This window comes from Vipera ursinii, assembly GCF_947247035.1.
Source record: "Vipera ursinii genome assembly, chromosome: 5".
Lineage (NCBI taxonomy): Eukaryota > Metazoa > Chordata > Lepidosauria > Squamata > Viperidae > Vipera > Vipera ursinii.
This window is the reverse complement of record NC_139518.1, coordinates 47,774,324-47,796,347: the sequence shown is the minus strand read 5'-3', so window position 1 is coordinate 47,796,347 and position 22,024 is coordinate 47,774,324. Positions and strand designations below refer to the sequence as shown.

At 37.7% G+C, this 22,024-nt stretch overlaps 1 protein-coding gene across 3 annotated transcripts; it reads left to right on the top strand.

The window, feature by feature from the left end:
* The first annotated feature begins 178 nt into the window (after positions 1-178).
* On the top strand, positions 179-20,668 carry NT5C2 (5'-nucleotidase, cytosolic II). Of its 3 annotated transcripts, none has more exons than XM_083363457.1 (17): positions 179-231; positions 1,094-1,181; positions 1,283-1,378; positions 2,387-2,478; positions 2,650-2,707; positions 3,103-3,196; positions 3,854-3,907; positions 6,850-6,933; positions 8,726-8,767; positions 9,558-9,665; positions 10,855-10,921; positions 11,730-11,900; positions 12,697-12,748; positions 13,003-13,063; positions 13,913-14,089; positions 15,034-15,162; positions 18,626-20,668. In XM_083363457.1, exons 3-17 carry the CDS (start codon positions 1,371-1,373, stop codon positions 18,668-18,670), a joined length of 1,242 nt encoding a protein of 413 aa, XP_083219583.1. In that variant the 5' UTR covers positions 179-231; positions 1,094-1,181; positions 1,283-1,370; the 3' UTR covers positions 18,671-20,668. The 3 variants fall into 3 exon arrangements, 2 of the variants coding, with proteins under 2 accessions (XP_083219583.1, XP_083219582.1); XR_014492616.1 differs by having other exon boundaries at positions 183-231; positions 15,034-15,331; positions 18,626-20,667; XM_083363456.1 differs by lacking the exon at positions 18,626-20,668 and having other exon boundaries at positions 183-231; positions 15,034-15,585.
* Positions 20,669-22,024: the final 1,356 nt, after the last annotated feature.

Sequence of the window (22,024 nt, the reverse complement as noted above, 5' to 3'; positions counted from 1 at the left end):
GGTCTGATTATTAACTCATTCTCTCAGACCTGGGGACAAACTACACATTGCAGAAAATAAGCTCCACTCTACTTTCTTGAATCACATTCTCATCTTTCTCTCAGTATTGTTGACTTGACATAAAAATTAAACTCTTATATACCTTGAACATTCTATGCCTATCTTTCTACAGCAACTATTGATGTAGAGCTGGGTCTGAAAAATGCACTATAGGATAATGTCACATCATGGGTAAGGAAAAACCATGACACATTAATGGGAGGGAAAAAAGCCCACAGAGCACAGTAAATGAATTGGCAATGAAGCCAGAGAAAAAAGAATAGGCAATCTGAAGTCTAAATTTATAGCCACACCCAATATAGCAGTTTATTTTTTTCAGATATCTACCCTCTTTTTCAAGCGTTGTTCAGCCAGTTGAGACTACTTCGATAGCAGAATTCAACAGAGAGATAAATGGGTGGGGGGAGATAATTATCAACAGAGGAAGCATTATACATTCTTCAACTGTATACCTCATTGATTGTCTAAATTCAATATTTTGTCTTTCTATGTAAGTAGGACACTGTTACACTGAAACATAAAACGTTCATAGTTATGGGTACTTTAACTTTATAACTTGTTCTAATCAGATCCCTCCTGGTAATCTGCTAGCATCTAATATTTCATTGAAGATTTTAGTGTTATATAACACTTAAATGTGTACTGCATCCATATGCACATCATATTTAAGCATGCTTTAGGAAGTTGTAGAAAAACCTCAGTAAACGTTGGCTGACATGGTCACTCCTATTCTTCTGGATGGCCAGACATTAGCATAGGGTGTGGCAAATTTTGTTTAATAGTAGTTATGGTTAGCTTCAAATAAAAATAAAGTTTAAAGAACTAGTTCTCAAGCTGGCTTGTTAAAACTAATAAAAATGTTAAACACAGTTTTGGGTTAAGACTAGCAAACGGTAGTGAAATTCTCAGAAGTAAATGCTACCAAAATTGTTCTGGCAAAGTACCTTGCTGTTAAGATAAATGAACTAATTATAAGCAAATAGATTAATTGTACATTTAAACCAGGCAATGCAGACTATTTTTTCCTCTGCAGCTAAACAAAAGTTCAATGGGACTCTATCATCAGTGTCCTCCTTAGGGTCAGATTCTAATTTGGACAGAACGTGATAGAACTGGCTCAGGTATGCCATTACAACAGACTATCTTTCAAAGTCTTGCTGTTCATCATTGCTCATTATGAAATGCTGACATGCACACTTGCATTTCTTTTTTTTTTTAATAGAGGCCTGGTATTTGATTCTCTTTATGGAAACCTGTTAAAAGTTGATGCCTATGGGAACATCCTAGTGTGTGCACATGGCTTTAACTTTATGAGAGGGTAAGTGATGCAAATATTGGTGATCTCTTAAGATTGTCTGCAGTCCTTATGAACAGCTGGGATATATTCTTTTGCACATGGCACAGTCTCTTAAGTGACTTTCAGGTTTGTTGGCTTCTATCAGAAATTATCTCACTTTAACATTATTTTATTCTTGGTTTTTTTCCTACAGATAGATTGGTAAACCAATATATTTTTGTGATCTTGTAATCAATAAGTATGGTTTCAAAAAAATCCAGTTTATACTTTGTATAACAAAGGAGTACATGGCAGTGGCGTAGCGTGGGTTGTCAGCACCTGGGGCAAGGCAAGTGACGTCACGGCACCGCCGAAAAGACGCACCCTGCAGTGGCGTAGACTTTCCAAGAAGAGTCGCGCGCATGCGGGATGCTTCCGGGTCCCTCTCGAGGGCGGCTGGGCGGGGCTCCGACCTGCAAGAGCCGCTGCATTCAAGCTCGCACGTGAGCCCCCCTAAATAAAGCCAGGCATGCGCATGAAGCTAGGGCGGCCGGCGGCTCCGTCTTTGCTCGGCCAAACCTGCCGGGGCGCCTGCGGGGCGCTTGCGGTTGGCCTGAGCCTGGGCGGAGAGTTGGGCGCTTCTATTTATTTTATTCAGTTTATGTGGCCGCCCATCTCACCTGCGGACTCATTTCGCTTTGCAAGAAAGAGCAGCTCGAGAGCGGAGCCAAGCCGGCTCTGTGCAGCCCTTGGGGCTCCCTGAGCAGCTCAGTGCGAGCACGCCCCCCCAGATGTTGCACCCGGTGCCGCCGGCCCCCCCTGCACCCCCCACGCTACGCCACTGGTACATGGATAAAAGATTAGATGTCACCTTCAAGAAATCATATCATCTTCTCAGGGATCCGTGTTTTCTTGGAACTTTTAAGAGATAGCTTGGCTTTCTCATAGGTCTTATTGACTCTTAATTGAACCTTACAATATACAATAGAGGAAATTGCTTTGATTTGACATCATTAACTACCATATTCTTTTGTCCTTTATATTCCTCAGGCCAGAAATACGAGAACAGTATCCTAATAAATTCATTCAGAGAGATGATACTGACAGGTTTTACATTTTAAACACACTGTTCAACTTACCAGGTGAGAATTGAGAGGGGGAATTACATAGCCCAGATCAGTAGGTACATTGCTATTAATTTTAAAGGAACACTTTTATGAATATCTTCTGGGTTTAGCTTAATTACATGTATGTCTATTTGACTAATCGTTCATTTTAAGATCTGGTCTTGTCTTGGTTTTGCTTTCTTGCAGAGACATATCTGTTGGCTTGTCTGATTGATTTCTTTACTAACTGTGACAGATATTCAAGGTGAGTATTGTCTTAGCTATATGAAATCAACGAGACCATGTTGTAGCCAGCTTTTCCAATGCAAGTGTATAAAAATACAGCATAGTGAAGTTATTTCAGAGTAAATGAAAATATTTAAAGGATCATTTAAACAAAATATTGTGGTTTAACTTTCAGCAAGATAACAGGGTTTCCTCATTCACTGGACAAAATAATTCACTTTGAATTGGTGAAGATAGTAATTGAATAGGTGGATAATGCATAATACCTATTCATAAGTAAACAAAATCCTACGGGGAAGAGATGGGAAACTGTGTTTTCAGTTTGTACCTAAGGATGCTAATGTCATTTTTAATTACATAACATTTTTCAAGCCTCATGCAATTTTCTACATTTTTATTCCATTTCTCTCTCAGCTGTGAAACAGGATTTAAAGAAGGAGATCTTTTCATGTCCTTCACAAGTATGTTCCAGGATGTGAGAGATGCTGTGGACTGGGTTCATTATAAGGTAACCTGCATCTTGGGGACATTTAGATTATCTCTTTAATTCAAACACTGTTTCCAAGTTTTGAATTATGGTATCATTTCAATAATTTTAATTTTTTTCTTCCCTGATGAATAATTACTAAACACTAGTAGTATTCCAGCAAGATAATTGGACAACATGTGATACAGAATGAATTACTTTTTACTCTTCCTGCATTCTCCTTTTAATTTAGTCCTTCTGTTTCTTCCTTGTCTCATGAGATTAGTAGCTGTAACCCATCATAGAAACAGCTGCTAGTCCTCTGGCACTCTTTATATTCATTTTCTCTCTACCCTATTCTGCATTTCATATATAGTTCCTTAGTGGCCTGTCATCCAGAGCTGAGGATAGCTCCACCCTGTAGCTATTTAGTTTTAGAACAGAGGTTATTTCGTTCTATCATTTGAATGGCACTTTGACTCATATTTCATTCTTATGTCATAAATGAGCCTTAGAATTGTACAATGAAATCATCAGGACTAATCTCTTGACATATGAAACTCTGCAAAGAACTTTCTGTCTTTAGTGTTACTTGAACAACATGATGCCAGCATGGAAGATTATATTAATATGAAACCCAAGATACCTATTGGTTCATCGCTTCTGCTGCTGTAAAGATTTTTTTTCCTGTTGTTTTAGGGCTCACTTAAGGAGAAGACAGTTGAGAATCTACAGAAGTATGTGGTGAAAGATGTAAGTATTCAAAAACTTGTTTTAAGAAAGAAGATGGTGATTTATTTTGCTAATTCTTAATTGGTCTTACTACTCAGTCACTTAAAATAATGGATAGAAAACAGAACCAAACCAGAATAATTTTATCTGGAAACTTCTGATGACATAATTGCTCCAATAAATGTTGTCTTTATTGATGGAGATAGTGTAATATTTCCTTTATCTCTTATTAAATGGAATTAATATTAATTAACTGGAAGCATTCATTTCTTATCTTTCAAAGATGGACATGTGATGCAAGGTAATAATTGTGGCTTTCACCATTATTTACTCTGGGCAAAAATTCAAATTAAGCTCCAACATGTAAAATGACAGATGATTCATTAGCAAAGCAGTACTGGTCAAAACTGGCTGAACTGGGTTTAAAAAGAATTTTAAACAACATTAGCAAACTGGCTTTCTATCCTGACATTGTCTGATGATGTGGACATGGAAGAAAAACAAGTCTCTGAAACTCTCTACACACATGCCAAAAGCATGGGCCTGACTATTTGACACCAAACCCAAGTATGAAACTTGGATGAATGCCTAGAATTGGTACACCGACATAGGTCAAGTTGGCAGACAATACACCATACAGGCGGCTCAGATCTGAAGTTTGCCATCAGCTAAAGGCAGAGCAAGAGGCTGGAACACCCTGGCTCTGGAACTGGAAGAAGCAGCACACAAACACAAGCACCACACACTCTTTGCCGTTCTCAGACCACTAAGTGAAAAGACAGATTCGCGTAACTCAGAGAAGTTCCCATTAAATGAAAATTAGTGATAATAATCCCTTTTTGAAATCATCCAACCCCAATTCTAGAAATAGCAGGAACAACTAGAGAATAGCACACTGATGCTGGGATCAGATTTCACCATCAGACAATGGTTGGAAGAAAAAAAAATCACTGTAGCCTATGAATGCCCATTGTATTCATTGATTTTTTCAAGCAGCTTTCAACAGTGTGTACTAATCAGCTTTATGGATAGCACAGAAAACTGAACACATACTCCCCAAAGGGAAATGCTTACCACAGGTAACTTATAGCAAATGCACTGGCTGTGTGCACATCCAAAATGGATTTTTCAGAATTCCCAATTTGAATTAGTATTTAAAAAATGTTTGATGTAGTACAGGTGGTCTTCAACTTATGGCTATAATGGAGCCTGCCCATCACGATCATAAAAATGGGTCAGTCACCTTTTTTGTGGCAGTCATTAAGTGAATACAGTGGTTGTAAAATGGCTGTCCTGATTGCTACATGAATACTGCAATCATTAATTGAACCAGTGCTTCACTATGGATGCGGCGTTGCCAAAAATTGGAAGTAAATGCTGTTTTCTGGGGGGAGAAACACCATAGAACACAGTCATGTGACTGCAAGGCCCTGCAAACAGCTGCAAATGCAACTTGGTTGCCCAGTGCTTGAAATTTGATCACGTGAAAACGGGATGAGTGACTGTTGGAACTTCAAATCTAGATCATAAATAGCGCCCCCCTCCTGGGAGGCCAATTATTTCTTAGGGTCACTAAGCGATGGTTGTGAGTCACTAAGCGATGGTTGTATGATGAAACCCATTACCTAAATAATGATGTACTGATGACAGTGCCATAATTGCAGAGGCCATAGACATTTTGTATAACTTCATAAAAACTGCCAACTGATATGGCCTGAAAAGCAATGCTGACAAAAGAAAGGTTTTGACAACTGATAAGCCACAGTCCTCTGTCCATCTCAATGGAGTGCAAATGGAGCAAGTTAACCATTTATGATGGAAAAAGAGAGAATAGTATCAAAAGCAGGCCACTGCTCTGTTTGGATTGTTAAATTGTTGTTGTTATACAGATCAGATACATAGGCACCATAATAAACACGTCTAAACAAACTTGATGTTTACATGATTTTCTCAAGAATGAAGCATCATTTTCAACCAACAATTGAGAATGAAATACAAACGTGCATTGGGAAGGTATGCAGAATAGTAGAACTTTGCCTTCTTTATAGAGAATGGTAGAGAAAGTGACCTCTGCACGGTGGAATAGCACCAGAAAAAATATGGGTGAAGTGACAATCTGAAAAGCCTAATTTTCAACTAAAACAGACACAAGAGATGGCCATAGCCCAGTAGCATCCATACCAATGCACTGGCTCCAAGGTTAGCCCTGCCCAGACATTTACTAAGGGGAAAAAGAAGAAATGGAACTTAAATTATTTCTATTGTTAAAGAAACTTTTGTTCTCTCCTGCTACCAAAAATGTCAGGAAAGTAGCAAGAGAGACATCACAACGAAGACGCAGGAAACTTTCCAAGATATCAGTCCAGCCTTAGGTGTTGAATTCAGTGGTGGCAGTAGCATTTGGGGCTCAGGATCTGGCCTGACATCCTCCACTCTCTGAACTTGATAATTCCACAAAGGTGTGTCTGTTCTGTTGGGCTTCTCTTCATCCAAAGGGGAGGTATTCAGTGCATCCCCATTCATGACAACACTGACTCTGTTTCTTCCTATAAAATCTGTTTGGCAGCTGTTTCCATAATACATTGAAATGTCATTTTTTCACATATTATTAAATGATTTATGAGAAGTTGCTCCATTCTACAAAATCCAACTTTTAACTGTAACTATCCTCTTGTCCGGAATTTAACATGAGTAAGAATGCACCAGCCAAAGCTGCCCTTTATATGCTGTCATATTGAATCAACTATATTATACGCTCAGAACGTGGCATGAGATTCAGTACTGCATAGTTAGGATGTGTAACATTTTAGAGGATATTTTAAGCAGATTGAAATATGTATTTGGCATTATTCAGAACAGAAGGGTGCATGGTGCTATTTCAGCTAGGTCATGTGAAGTACCCCAAAATAAATTTCAACTTAAATGTTTGAGAATTAGTTTTATGTCAATGTTTGTCATTTTAGGGAAAGCTTCCACTGCTGCTGAGTCGCATGAATGAGGTGGGAAAGGTGTTTCTTGCCACAAATAGCGATTATAAATATACTGAAGTAAGTAAAATTTTATGAAGTGTTCCAGCAGGTTATCTATCTTTCATTTGATAATAAAAGGATGTTTTAAATGCAAAAAAAATCAAATCCAAATTATGAATTTTAAATCTTGCACTCTTCACCAGGTCTGATTACTGGTCTAAAACTTAGTTTGCAGGGATTAGAGGTGCATATAAGTACTTTCTAAAAGTTTCTCTAATATATTTAGTACAAAATGCAAGGATTCTTTTCTATTAAATTCAGTAACGTTTAAGATGTCATGGTGAGACATGTTCAAATGGTCAATTTTCTTCTGGGAATTACCGTATATTTCAGCTTTGCCCAAGAAATCTTTTAGGTTTGAATGCAATATCCACTCTCATCCATTGAGACTGAATATTTATACTTCAGTCCAAAGAATATATGTTAGAGACCAATGTTAGAGACTGAATTTAATTCCACGTTAAATGAATATCAGGCTTGGAAAATCAAGAGAAATGTGAAATTTTTCAGTTCTGGGGTTCTCTTTGCAGACAGATAAATAATTCTCTGATTACAGGTAAAGTTGCTTTCTGGCATCCATAGTGGTTTAACTTCCTGTACTTGTTCAGACACATCATGAGAAAGGCAGGGCTAGATGAATCAAAAGTTGGAATTAAGATTGCAGGAAGAAATATCAACAACCTTAGATATGCAGATGATACCACTCTAATGGCAGAAAGTGAAGAAGGACTAAAGAGCCTCTTGTTGCGGGTGAAGAAGGAGAGTGCAAAAGTTGGGTTGAAACTAAACATTAAGAAAACCAAGATCATGGCATTTGGCCCTCTCAATTCCTGGCAAATAGATGGAGAAGGAATGGAGGTAGTGACAGATTTTATTTTCCTGGGCTCCAAGATCACCGCAGATGGGGACTGTAGCCAAGAAATTAAAAGACGCTTGCTCCTTGGGAGGAAAGCCATGGTAAATCTAGACAGCACAGTAAAAGGAAGCAGAGAGATCACCCTGTCAACAAAAGTGCGTATAGTCAAGGCTATGGTCTTCCCAGTTGCAATGTATGGCAGTGAAAGTTGGACCATAAGAAAGGCTGAGCGCCAAAGAATTGAGGCCTTTGAACTATGGTGCTGGAGAAGACTCCTGCGAGTCCCTTGGACTGCAAGGCGATCAAACCGGTCAGTCCTAGAGGAGATCAACCCTGACTGCTCTTTAGAAGGCCAGATCCTGAAGCTAAAACTCAAATACTTTGGCCACCTAATGAGAAGGAAGGACTCACTGGAGAAGAGCCTAATGCTGGGAAAGATCGAGGGCAATAGAAGAAAGGGACGACAGAGAATGAGGTGGCTGGATGGAGTCACTGAAGCAGTAGGCGTGAGCCTAGATGGACTCCAGAAGATGGTAGAGGACAGGAAGGCCTGGAGGAACATTGTCCATGGGGTCGTGATGGGTCGGACACGACTTTGCAACTAACAACAATAACTTGTTCAGAAGATGAGAAAATACACTGCTGTACTTTTTGTACCCTACCCTTTTCTTTACTTCCATTTCTTTGCTTTGGTTTATCAGCAACTTCTTCTATTTTTCTGTTATGCCCTATGGCCAGGTAGGCGATATTTTAGTTCCCTCTAGTGTCCAGTTTTTAAAATTTTATCTTACTTATGTAAGGTAAGACAGCATGCATATTTGAAGTTATAATTTTTTGCTGAAACTGACCTGATTTAAGTGTTGTTTCATTCAAAAAATCAGTGAATGGGAAATACTCGCTCTACTTTCAGTACTTAAACTATGTGTTACATTTTGTTTCTTATCTATCTTTCAGAAAATTATGACATATCTGTTTGATTTTCCACATGGACCAAAGGTAGGTGCAAAGAGATACGTTATTCTATTGTTGGACAGTATTTATTATCTATTCTTGAGTAATTCAGGAATAGAATTCAATTTTGGTACTGGAAATATATGGCAGCTATTTATGTATTTGTAAAATTCAGATTGAAAAAGCATTGTGTTAGTTGCCCTAGATTTGTTGTTATGGGCCAGGTGGAAATTACGTCTGATGCATTTTCATAGGCCAAATAAGGCAGTTTTTTGAAGTTAAATAATAGTAACTGCTGCTGAATTACTTAGCTGTGTTTTAATCAGCAGCACTTCCTCTTAATGATAGTTGTTTACTTATTTGCATTTCTATTGTAGAAACAGCTTAGATAACAGGAGTAATTGCATATCTTAGATTAACAGATACACAATTAATAGTGCCAATTATATGTTGAATATATAAGATATCAGAGCCTTAGGCTAAGCTTGTAAGCCGCCCTGAGTCTTCGGAGAAGGGCGGGATATAAATGGAATTTTTTTTAAAAAAGAACACTTGTTCTTAGGATTTATATTTCTGATGTTATCATGTATCTGAATTAACTAATCACTGGGAAACATAGGAAACATGAATTCTCTAGATGATCTTTTCTTAGTATGTTGTCAAGCACTGTAATTAAACAATGGTAATAGTTGCATTATCAGACTAGGTGTACTACAGAGTACAGTTAGTGTACTCTGCAGAACTAGCATTAGCCAATACCTATACGAATTATTAATATTTGTTTACTTAAACTTTAAATAAGATATGCTTTTGATTGATTTTCTTTTAAATGTAGCCAGGCAGCTCTCATCGACTGTGGCAGTCTTATTTTGATCTCATCCTTGTGGATGCACGCAAGCCTCTTTTTTTTGGAGAAGGCACAGTCCTGAGGCAGGTGGACACAGTAAGTCTACATGGAATACATGGCTAAGACCCATCTGGAAGAAGAGACAATATTCCTATTTTACTAAGCAGAATACGGGTGTGGACCTCATAGTATAATTTCTCCCCTTTTAAAAATAATTGCATATTTGCCCTTAACAGTATTTATAACATCCGGTTTTAGGTTAGTGATTAAGGCTTCAGGCTAAAAACCAGGACACCACGAGTTCTAGTTCTGTCTTATCATGAAACCTGCTGGGTGACCTTGGGCCAGTCATGTTTTCTCAGCCCACAGAAACAGACAATAGCAAGTCACTATTGAAATCTTGCTAGAAAAAATGCAGGGATTAGTTGAAGCATCACAGGAGTCAAAACTGACTCAAAGGTAGCAAAAACAATGTTTTTTTTAAAAAAAATAACCCCACAATTGTATTTATAACAAATTTGGGGTCAGTTGGTTTGACTAAGAAAACACAGCATACTTTTCAAATAGATCTTAAGTATTCTTGTAGTAGGCTGTGCTGTCTTTCTGCTATTACAGTTTAGGAATCCTTATTTTATTGAAATCAGTTCCACTGCAGTTGCAACTACCTCATTTGTCACAGTACATGTCAAAGCCAAATCTGTGCAGGAAGTAATTTGGCGTAGGAGGAATTGGTTGTGATCACCCATTTGTACTATACCATTTGGCAGTATAGGTTTGTGCTATTCTCGCTAGTGTTTTCCTGGAGTCATTTTTAGTTTATGGAATACTCGCTGTTGCAGAGGTGATTTAATTGTTTTTAAATAAGGCTGAGGCAAGAGTAGGAGATAGTCAAAGAGTGCTGATAATATATAGGTAAATTTCACAGTTGTAATTTTGCACTGCTGTTTGTGAAGATCTTCTCACTTTCTGCTTTGAGCCATTACGTCATAGTGCCTATTATCATTTGCACTAAGCAAAGTATGCTAAATTACACCTCAACTTGGCAAGGGCTCCACTAGATGCCAGCAAAGAGATACTGTATCTAAAACCCTTAACACTGAAGTCATCTATTCTAATGGGTGCATTTTAGCAATCAAGGCATGGTAGTCTTTGAGGAAACAAGCACCATGTACCGTATAGGATAGATGTAACAAGTACATTTTCCATTGAGCTCTGACCTATCCTTCCCTCACCCCTCCAAGTGGAAAATGGATGTTGTTCATGAAAACGACTTTCTTCTTTACAGGTTACTGGCAAGTTGAAAATTGGAACCTACACAGGTCCTTTGCAGCATGGTATTGTCTACTCTGGAGGTAAAATAGACACGAGGCTGTTTATTTTATTAAGCACAGAAAGAGGGATTTTGCTTTTAGTCAGCTTCACTTAGAGTTTGAAACTGGGTCTTATCTTCTATAGAGGAAGAGTATTCTCTCTTGATAGAAGCAGAGGTTTACCCAGCATAAGCTGCTGGCCATAGCTGTTTTCCCAATTCATGTTAGGTTGTCTTTAGGGTAGGGACAGATAAACCATGGCTTTTCAGATATAGCAGGAATATAGCTGCCAGCTTCCCTAATCTGTGGCTGTAAGTGGACAAGAAGAGGCAGCAGCTTGTGTCTCCCTCACTCGTGTGTATCCCTTTTGATGTCTTCTGTTAAGGAATGCCTGAGAGAGAGCCCCAACGACCAGCCATTCTAAAACAGATTTTTTTGTATTTTTCAGTTTTTGTATATTCTAGAGTAAAATACATGTGTCATGCATTGCACGCAGCCTGTGCATTAAGTGCTTTTCTGTATTTTAAAACTCTCTGTGTGTGTGTGTGTGTGTGTGTGTGTGTGTGTGTGTGTGTGTGTGTGTGTTGAGAGAGAGAGAGAGAGAGAGAGAGAGAGAGAGAGAGAGAGGGCCCAATCACCTTGAACTTGTCACTTGGAACAACTGGACCTGAAAATGAAAATGTTCCAATCAGCAAAGCAGAGCAGGCAAGAGTTACATATAAATGTGCCTGACTTCTTCCAGTCATAACTATTGTTAGGAACAGTGCATGAAAAGCAAGAAGTTTTCCACATGACATCTTAGATTTTTGTAAAAGGCAAAAATGATTATTGCTACTATCCTTCTCCTCAGGCTCCTCTGACACAGTATGCGATCTTCTGGGAGCCAAAGGCAAAGACATCTTATATATAGGTGACCATATATTTGGAGACATTTTGAAGTCCAAAAAACGCCAAGGTTGGAGAACTTTTTTAGTGATTCCAGAACTGGCACAAGAACTTCATGTCTGGACAGACAAAAGCTGTGAGTGTTTAACATTCTAACCTCAGATTTTACTTGGTATAGAAAAAATGAAAAAGTACTTGCCTTATTGATTATTTGCATTGTACTTATTTGGGTGTATCCATACGCTAGGAAAGAGGAACATCTTTGGATCATTCTGAAATGTGATACTGATGCCTTGTGGAAACTAATTTATTTCCTAATATGTTTTGGATTGAGATTTGGGAGAATTTATTTCCTTTGATAAAAATGTCACTAATGCTGCTGACGTTTCTTGTTTTTATTTATTCAAAACATACCCTGCTTTTCCATTAAAATGCACAAGGTGGCTTTTAGCAACAATTTAAATAAGAAATATGCACTATAAAGACAATTTCTTTTACATTGGAACGATAAAAACATTAACATAATAGAACAATGAGAAGTCCAAAAATAGGAGCTATAATTCTGAGAGGTACCCAATTATCTTAGATATCTTCACTTGGTAAACATTGCAAAAACATTAAAAAGACTGATTGCAAGCAGATTATTCTTTTTAGCCTTGTAATTGTTCCCGCCATTCAAAGACTAGAAATGAAGAATAAAAACTGTTATGTATACTCACCTGTACCTTTTTTAAAAACGGAGACATCTTCTGTGACAATTGCAGGAAGTTTTCAAGTAGGATTTCATATTGCCACTATAAAGCAAGCAAGCAAGCATCTGTGCCTCCTAGCATTTCTAGTTCTTTTAGTGAAAATAGTGCTGCCTGATAGATAGGCCTATTTGCTTCGTTGTCTTCCAGTTGGAAATGACTTTTACTTTCTCCCTCACTTAGGCCTTTTTGAAGAACTTCAGAGTCTAGACATCTTTTTGGCTGAACTATACAAGTAAGAAAAAATTCTTATCCACACAGCATAAGCCACATATTGCATCTTTTCAGAATGCCATTATAGCCTCTCCATAATGCCATTATAGCCTCACCATTTTACAGTGGCTGCATCATTTCAGTGGATTTAACATAAAATCTGAAAATGGAGCTATGTGTGAGTCCCAGTCACCTTCCTAAATAAGTCTCGTTTTGTCCATGTTAGTTTTTAAAACATTCTCATGTGCTTCTTTACTTTTTTTAAAATGTCAACAGGCATTTGGATAGTAGCAGCAATGAACGTCCCGATATCAGTTCCATCCAGAGGCGTATTAAGGTAATGCTCACCATTTGGTCTTGGCGGCTTTCTTTTTGCCCCCATAGTAAACCCTCCCTTTTCTAGTTCTTCAGCATGATGCTAGAGTGAAGTATTCTGCAATAGCAATAAATGGCTGTTCTACAGGATGTAGGCCATGAAATGAATGAAAAAAGGCATTAAGAGGAAGCTGGAAGGTTGTGGCTGCATTTACACATTGATTTTGGCTTTGTATGATACATAATCTCATGCAAGATTCTATACTTCACACACATCCCATTATGTGTAAACCAGTGAAGAATAATTGTAGAAAAACTACAGGAACTAAAAACAGGAAAATGTATGTTATATTGGTAAAATTATGGTTTGTGCATCAGAGAAAAAGAAAGACTGAACAAGCAGGATGATGGCTAAAGAAAGTAGAAGGCAATGGCAAGAATATTTGTGGGGAGATTAAAAGTTTCTAGGCCATAAACATTCTTTGTGTGTTCTCTAAACTTCAGTGATTCCCACCCCGTTTTATTTATTCTTCTAAAAATTTATTCTTCTTAAGCTATATAAACATAAAGCCCCTAATGGTCTGCTATTACAAGGAACAGTTTATTTGTAAATATTTCCTAAAACATCCATTATCTATAAAAGCTTTCGATTTCTAACTGAATGAGAGGATTCAAAAGAACAAAGCCTTTTTGTAATCTAATAGGAACAGATTAGTTCTATACTTCCAAAGACATCCTTTTTAATAAATGGAATTATCAACCCCTGAAATAAATGGGGAACCCTTATGTAGGAATTAGAGCTCTCTCTCCTACCGGTAGAAAGACTTGCTGATCATGGCAAATGCTTACTAACTTCATTCTCCGATTTTAGAAAGTGACTCATGACATGGACATGTGCTACGGAATGATGGGAAGTTTGTTCCGAAGTGGTTCCCGACAAACGCTGTTTGCTAGTCAAGTGATGCGGTATGCAGATCTCTATGCTGCATCTTTCATCAACCTCTTATATTATCCTTTCAGTTATCTCTTCAGAGCCGCCCACGTGCTGGTAAGTTGAAACACAGATTTTCATTCATTCAGATAGACAGAATGATCCAGGCATTTTTCTGAATCTTCCAAGGTATGGAGCAAGGCATTCTCAACAGAAAAGAGATGTAGCCTAATGTATCAGATAGGATGACATTGGCATTGCATACAGCAAAAGAAAAACGAGGCTAATCAGTTACTACATGATAAAGGTAGACCAACGAGACCTCTTTTCTGAGATAACGTTCGTTTCAGAACTCTGGTAAGATAGGCTTGGAACAGTCTGAAATCCTACTTTTAAGGAGAAGTTCTGACAAATGTTCCTCATGAAGACACATTGACTTGAACCTGAATGCACCTATATTTGACTGACTCATATTAAACAAGGAAGTTACACAAGATATATTAGACCTACATCCATATCGCTTTTAAGACCAATAGTGTGTTTGGGGAAATACTTTGTAAATAATGTTGGTAATGGACCAGTTAGCCCTCCACAAGGGAAAACTGCAGGCTTTCCTGTATAAAGAGTTACTCACAACTCTTTAATTCTGTTATGTCAGTAAATATTCACCACTCTAGGGCAGGGGTAGGCAAGCTTGGCTCTTTTTTTGACTCGTGGACTTCAACTCCCAGAATTCCTGAGTCAGGAATTCTGGGAGTTTAAGTCCACGAGTCATAAAAGAACCAAGCTTGCCTACCCCTGCTCTAGGGTAACTAATTCCTCCACAAGAGAGGCAGATTGTCCCCTGCTTTGTGATAAAGATATTTTAGTTTTGCGAAACATAAGCATTTTGATACAATTTTGCTGTATTTGTTTGTTTTAATGCATTATTTTTGCTGTTGTAAGCTTCTTTGTGGTTTTATATGGAGATGAAAATCCATGTTAGTGTCTGCATGTAATGCGGCAAGTGAGTCACCTAACTTCTCAGATCACTGAGGGAAAGATACTCTTCTCCCTTGCAGATGCCACATGAGTCAACAGTGGAGCACACCCATATGGATATCAATGAGACTGAATCCCCATTGGCTACCCGTAATCGCACTTCAGTGGACTTCAAAGATTCCGACAAACGGCATCAGCTCACCCGATCTGTTAGTGAGATTAAACCACCCAATCTCTTCCCTCAAACACCCCAAGAGATTACACATTGCCATGATGAGGATGATGATGAGGAAGAAGAAGAGGAAGAAGAGGAAGAATAGAAAATACTTGCATTAGATGTGGCTATAGCAGGAATTGGCAGGAACTGATTCCCCCCAGGTGGGGAATAACACACAAGCAAGCAAACAAAAACGAATCAGGAGCCCTTTATCTTTAGCAAGCTTATTCCTTGCAGACCTATTTCAAATATACAAAGAATGTGCTGGCTGAATTAAGACCACATATAGATAGCCCAAATGCATCCCCCACACACAGACGTAAAAAGGAAGGCTTGTGGGTTGTTTTTTTTAATTTCTCTACTTGTTCATTTCATTAAAATGGCCTCTCAAGCAGGAAGGTTTCCATGACCTGCAGTTATCACAGCAATTGTAGTTTTTTTTAACCCTTTAGGGAGCGAGTCATCTCTCTCTGCACTCAATCCTGTAGGTGTAAAAATGGGAGTATTTTCAGGGTTCAGTTCATCCAGTCAAGCGCCGTCCTCTGCCTTTGCTCTACTGCTTTCCAGCTTCTACTCATTTTTATACTTTATGATTTATGAAATGATATACCATCTGTTCTTGGATGTCTGATAGGTAGTTTTCTGTGGCTGAAATTTGAAAGCTTTTATCATTCTGATGGAGGTATGTGCTGGCTGGAACCTTCTGGAAACTTCTAAAATGGGTTCTTATGCCATGTACTTATTCTTTGCCCTGAATATTTCTACTGGGGAGATCTATGCTTTTTGTGCTCAATTTTATGGGACAAGGAAAAGAAGAGGTTGTTTTGTATGCGTGCATGACCTCAAAGAAAACAAATACTCATCTAGTCCAGACAAAGAAAATTACAATCTTAAAAAAGAAAGTTTTATTCGCACCTCTTTTCATTACCTTATTATTGCTAAAACTTTAGCTCTGTGTCAGAGTGAGATTCTTTTTTTTTCCCTGCTAGCAGCCGCTCCGCTCACTCCTACAGTGTTGAAATACACAGCAGCAAATAGTTCCAGGGCCTTTACAAAAAAGAACACCTTCAACAGGATGTCCTTATTGGGACACACTGTTTTTACCTCCATTCCAAGAATGAGACTCAATGAAGGTCAGCTTCATTATATTTGTAAAAGGCTCTGAGGGCCTGGCTTGCTGTCGTATTAATTAGTTCAGGCTGTTAAATCAAAGCACATTTCCTGATAGTTACTCTCTAGTGCAAGGCTGCCTGGGTTTCTTTTTCATATAGATAAAGCAGTTTCCTGGAGTGTAACGATATCTCTCTTAACATTTTGTGCCGTTGGTGTATAGAAGACAGAAAAGAGGCCCTATTTTAAAATATTGGAATTTTTATTTTGAATCATTTAATAGTAGTTATATTCCATTACTACACACACTGAATTGCAAATCAGCAGGATAAGCTGGTACTGCTCTGACAGATCTGCAAATAAAAATCTATATTCATAAGCAGCTTTCATGTGTTTCTGAAAATATGCCAAAAGGTAAAGTCATCAGTGTTAGACTGGCTAACCAAAAGTTTTATAAGCAAGTTTAAAGATGCGAATAACATCTAGTCCAGAGAAAGTAACCATTATGAAAAGTACAGGTGTTTCAGAAATTGTAGAGCAATTCTGGGAAATTCAGCTCCCATTAAATATACCGCATTGCATTCCACTGTAACCTGATGGCAATGGTGGGTAATTTGGATTTTGTCCAGAGTTTAATCTTGGAATAGAGATGAATAACTGCAGCATAAGGAGCTACCTATTATCAATGCAATCAGAATTGGAAAAGGCTGCCCTTAGGCAACAGATCAAGGTGATCTTAGCATTCCAACAACCCACTTAACCAATTGCATTCCCCACCGTTATTTCCTGTTCTGTGTTGTGAACTTCAGCCTTGTGAACCAGCATTTACTTGCCCCATCAATAATTGCACCATGATGTTGCAGTCATCTTGTCTTAGTTTGGAAAAAAGAGCTTTTAATTGCTCTGATAGTAAGTATAATCAGTACAACTACTACCTTTTATTTATGAAAGATATTCTTTACGATAGTAGCAAGCATTTCCAGCACTCCACTCAAATTTGTCCTTAACATTTTTGATGGGAAGGAAGATGATCAAAAAAGTGGGGGAATGCTAGAAGGTGGCATTTGTTGCCAGTAGGATCACATACTTTAGATCCTCCAGAGCAGATTTGAGGAAACCAGGGATACAGAAAAAAGAATCCAATTGTGGCAAACATAGCCCATTTTTTGTTCTGGTCTTAAATATATACCTTATAGATTTCTCAATAAATCTGAACATAGGCATCAGTGTCTAAAGCATTCTGATTATCCTGAAAAACAGCTGCAGCAAAAATGGTTATTGCATCACAGTGATTTGTTGTGGTCCTCCTGTTTCATTCCACTAGTACAGAAATGAATAACTGATTGACATATCACCATGCCACCTCAGTCACATGGGGAGAGATGGCAGTGGATTTGAAAAGCACTTTAGGCATATTAGACATATATTTTAATATTATGAATAGTTGTCACTAAATATCATGTAATTTTGTATTATTTCTTCAATAAGTTCATACTGTATTGTATAGTTTCCACTTTCTCTTAGGAGAAACCAGGAAACAAAATCTGTTTTAAAGGGCTCCTACTTTGCAGCACAAATTCAGCCAGCAGCTCTTCTGTTAAAGCCTCTCTGAGTACTGGACATAGTATGGGTGAGGTGTATTTAAATCCCTATTTAGCTAGATGAGTTCACCAGACCACATGAGCCATTCACATGCAAACACAATTTAACTTGCCCCAAAGACATTGTGAAGATAGAAAAATAAAATAAAATACATTGTAGGGAGTATTTAAAAGCTGATTAGAGAGAATCCTATTGAACTGTCAAAATCATAATCTGAATTTCAGTTTCCTTATGTTCTGGCAGGAGGGAGCGGGGGAAGCTGAATGAGATGGAACAAAAAGAAGACTTCGGCAATAGGAAGACTTCTTTGCTTTTGTTATCCTCTGAGATAATTTAATATTTGGTTGCTTTACTTGAGTGTGGAATCCTACAAATATTGAGGGATGATTGGTTTAAAGTTGAGAAATAATAATTGTTTTTGGTGTCTTGGAAAAAAAACACCCCTAAAATGTACAGAAACAACTGAAATATATGGTTAATATTCACTAGATAGCTTTAACTTTAGTTTTAGATGAATACTGCAGCCATTTTTATCTAGATAAAAAATAAACACAGGGAAAAAAAACACCAGCTTCTTCAGTACATAGAAACAAGGGGCCTATTTGGACACCAAAATCTTATACCAGAAGGGAAGGAAAATTTGGAAGGCCAGCTACTTCTTAATTTCATCCAACTTAAAAAAAAAAGAATGTTTTTCTTCTACCTGAAAACAAATACCAGCATAATGTTCTCTCCTTTTCTAGCTGGTGACTCTGACCATTAACAAGACTGCAAGTAACCATTCATGAACAACAAAGTCAAATCCTGACCAAAGACTTTCGGAAGTCACACATTCCTTTGGAAGAAACCTTCCATTCTCTCTGGAAGCTACTTTTAGAAAATTACCATCTTGTACTCTTATTAACAAAAGATGATGCATGGAATGGGAAGGAGCCACTTAAAACAAAGTTCTACAGGAAAAACACATTTATCTAACAGAAATAAACTGCTTTACAATAAAATTGCAAAATATACAAGTAAATCAAGTTCCAAATAAATAGAATAAATTGTCAACACCACTGAGTAATGGTACACTACTGGGATTGCAGATTGTTTATGAAATGTGTACATTCCACTTGTGCTTTTTCAGAGATTATATAAACAGTATGGAATACTATTAGGAGACCATTACCAGAAGAGGGAGAATGCATAGATATAATGCAACATTAAGAACAAACCTACAAAAAGTATATTTTGGAGTGCAGTAATAAATGGAAATAAATTGTGTGAGAAGCCTTTGAATTCTTACTAAAGCATGGTCAGCAATCAGCAATAATAAAAATTGGAATCCAATTCTTGGAACTTTATAGCTTTGATATACTGTATTATATCTCGTGTAAAACTACAATTCTGTGCAACATTTATGAGGAACATATAGTAACTGCATTGGAAAGCTTGGCCTGAGATGCAGTTAAGTTTCAAGTTATGACCTTGAGTGTAGCTGCTGTCTTGTAGCTCAGAGGTCCCCAACCCCTGGGCTACAGGCCGGCACCAGTCCATGGCGCGCCAGAAACCGGGCCGTGCAAACAAGCGAAGCCCCATCTGCACACGCGGGATGCAGGCAGCAAGTGAAACCACATCCTCTCTGGTCCACGGACAAACCTCTCTTCACAGAACCAGTCCCTGATGCCCAAAAGGTTGGTGGTGGTGAGGGCGGCAGTTGTAGCTCATTATGCAGAAGTACAACTATTTTTGGAAAAAAAAAACATTCTGTAGAGGTGCAGATAAACCATGAAAAAAATGATGTATGGAATTAAGAGCTCTAAGCTTAAGCATGAAGTATGGTATTCTTTATTGTTACTTTCTCCCTTGCAATACCAGTTTAACTCCTAATCTTGAAAATTGTATTGTGATTGTTCATCAATTCCTCCAAATTCACAAACAAGTTATTTAGAAATACTACAATCTTTGACCAGCCAGAAATGTAAATACAGTGGTAAGATCAAGCCTAGAGGAATTACAGCTAAGAAATGACAATAACCATAAAATATCAATGTATGAAACAGTAAAAAATAAGGGGAAGAAATGTACATCATAAATAACGAACAGTTCTTAGCAGCCCCTACACAACATCTAGTGTTTCAGTAACAGAATTTAGCCTCCCATTGTGCCTTTAGTTGCAGCACCATGTTACTAACAATGGCACAAATGTGCTAAAAATACCCATCAAAAAGTACACATTTCCCTCTTTCATCCATGAGCTAACCTAGATGTAGATTGTGCAACCGTGCACAATTCTCTGACTTCTAAGCAAAATTAGACAATTTCTAAGATCAAGTGAGAGAGAGCAAAACATCAAGAGGCTCAAGCACTTTCTAGCACCTCATACATTTATAAGATAAATTATTTTTAACCCAGTATTCATTCTCTCATTTTTTGAGTTCAAGGCTCATTGCTGTACTGTTAATTCAGTCTACACATTTATTCTAGGATTAACCAGAAGATGGTTTAGTATCACTCACTTTATAAAATGATATGTCATTGCAGCATTGCTACAGCAGCTAGACAGGCACTTCAGTGAAAATAATGCTAACTGCCAGAAGTATGTTATGAAAAGGATACACAAAGCATCTGGATCTCAACTGGTTGCCTATTGTGGGCATTTTACATATATTACAGAAAGGAAATGAACCTAAACCAGCAAACTCACCCTATTCTAATCTAGTTTCATCTGCAGAGTTACCTATGGCAAAGAATGTCTTGGGGATTGGTCTCAGGGGAAGCAGTAGAGTAAGGGTCTTCAAACTTGGCCCTTTTATGATTGGTGGACTTCAACTCCCAGAATTCTTCAGCCAGGGTGCCTGGCTGAGGAATTCTGGGAGTTGAAGTCCACCAGTCATAAAAGGGCCAAGTTTGAAGACCCCTGCAGTAGAGATTATGAAACATCTCGTGGTGGGTAATCCAAAGGAGGCAAAACAAGGAATCACTGACAGCATTCAATGCAGCAAAATAATGCTTTGCCAGTTTTTTTGTTATCGTGAAGATTGCCACATTCTAAAGGTAACAGGAAATGCTTCACAGAATCCAAAGGCTGAAACAAATGTGCTTTAATTTATGGACATGTTTTTCTTCGATAGCAAGATGGATGGGTGTATTCTGGTCGTTAAATTAATAAGATCATTTTGGCTTAAAAGCAAAAATATTTATAAAAAGCCAGCTACCCGGTAATGTGATCCCCAAATACTTGTCAAAGCACAGATTAACTAGAGATTTTTCACACAGAGATGTAAGAATGATTCTAACTGGACATTAGAATTATTTATTTATTTATTTATTTATTTATTTATTTATTTATTTATTTATTTATTTATTTATTTATTTATTTATTTATTTATTTATTTATTATTGGTTTTATATACCGCCTGAAGGACTCAATGCACAAATGTGCCTTCAAATGCTGTCTGGATCAAATCAAGAAAGTCCAAGCACTCAAGCTTTGTTCCAGCCACCACCATAACCACCAATCTGCCAATTTAGCAAATGTCTAAAAATGGAATTAAAGCCTTTCTTGCTTTCCACTTGCCATTGTTGCCATAGCAAAATAGCAAAATACAAATCACTTGTTGGAAATGTACAGTCATTTGGATATGCTGGCTTAATTATAGCTATCTCGTATTAGGAGTTTAATGCTTCTGAGACCCTTTCAAAGAATTCTTTATTACATTTACCTGAGACACAAAGCATATATGTGTCTCCATGATGGACCTAGCAATATTGCTTTTGTCTTATCATCCCTTAGCATAAAACATAATGTTACTTACTCCTGGGATTCCATCTGCACTGTTAATTGACACATTACATCTCTAGGCTGTCTTGATGAATAATTTACACAATAACCACCATATGAGAGTTGCTCCAAAAATACTGCTTATATATATATATGAAGGAGTTTATTGCCACAAGCAGTCATAACCATGTAGCTTTGGCTTATGTATAAATACAGCTCTCTACATGGAACAGCCATCCCTACAATTTCAAAGAAGTCTCCAGAGCATCTAGCCATTATATAGAGGAACATATGATCACAAAGATCACATAAAGCAGGGGTCTTCAACCTTGACAACTTTAAGACTTGTGGACTTCAGCTCCCAGAATTCCTCAGC

What these genes read in the sequence shown, in the direction of transcription:
- NT5C2 (XM_083363456.1), top strand. An exon ending in AACTGTGACAGATATTCAAG is followed by an intron (nt 2,708 to 3,102) that starts GTGAGTATTGTC and finishes TTTCTCTCTCAG; the next exon opens with CTGTGAAACAGGATTTAAAG. An exon ending in AGAAGTATGTGGTGAAAGAT is followed by an intron (nt 3,908 to 6,849) that starts GTAAGTATTCAA and finishes TTGTCATTTTAG; the next exon opens with GGAAAGCTTCCACTGCTGCT.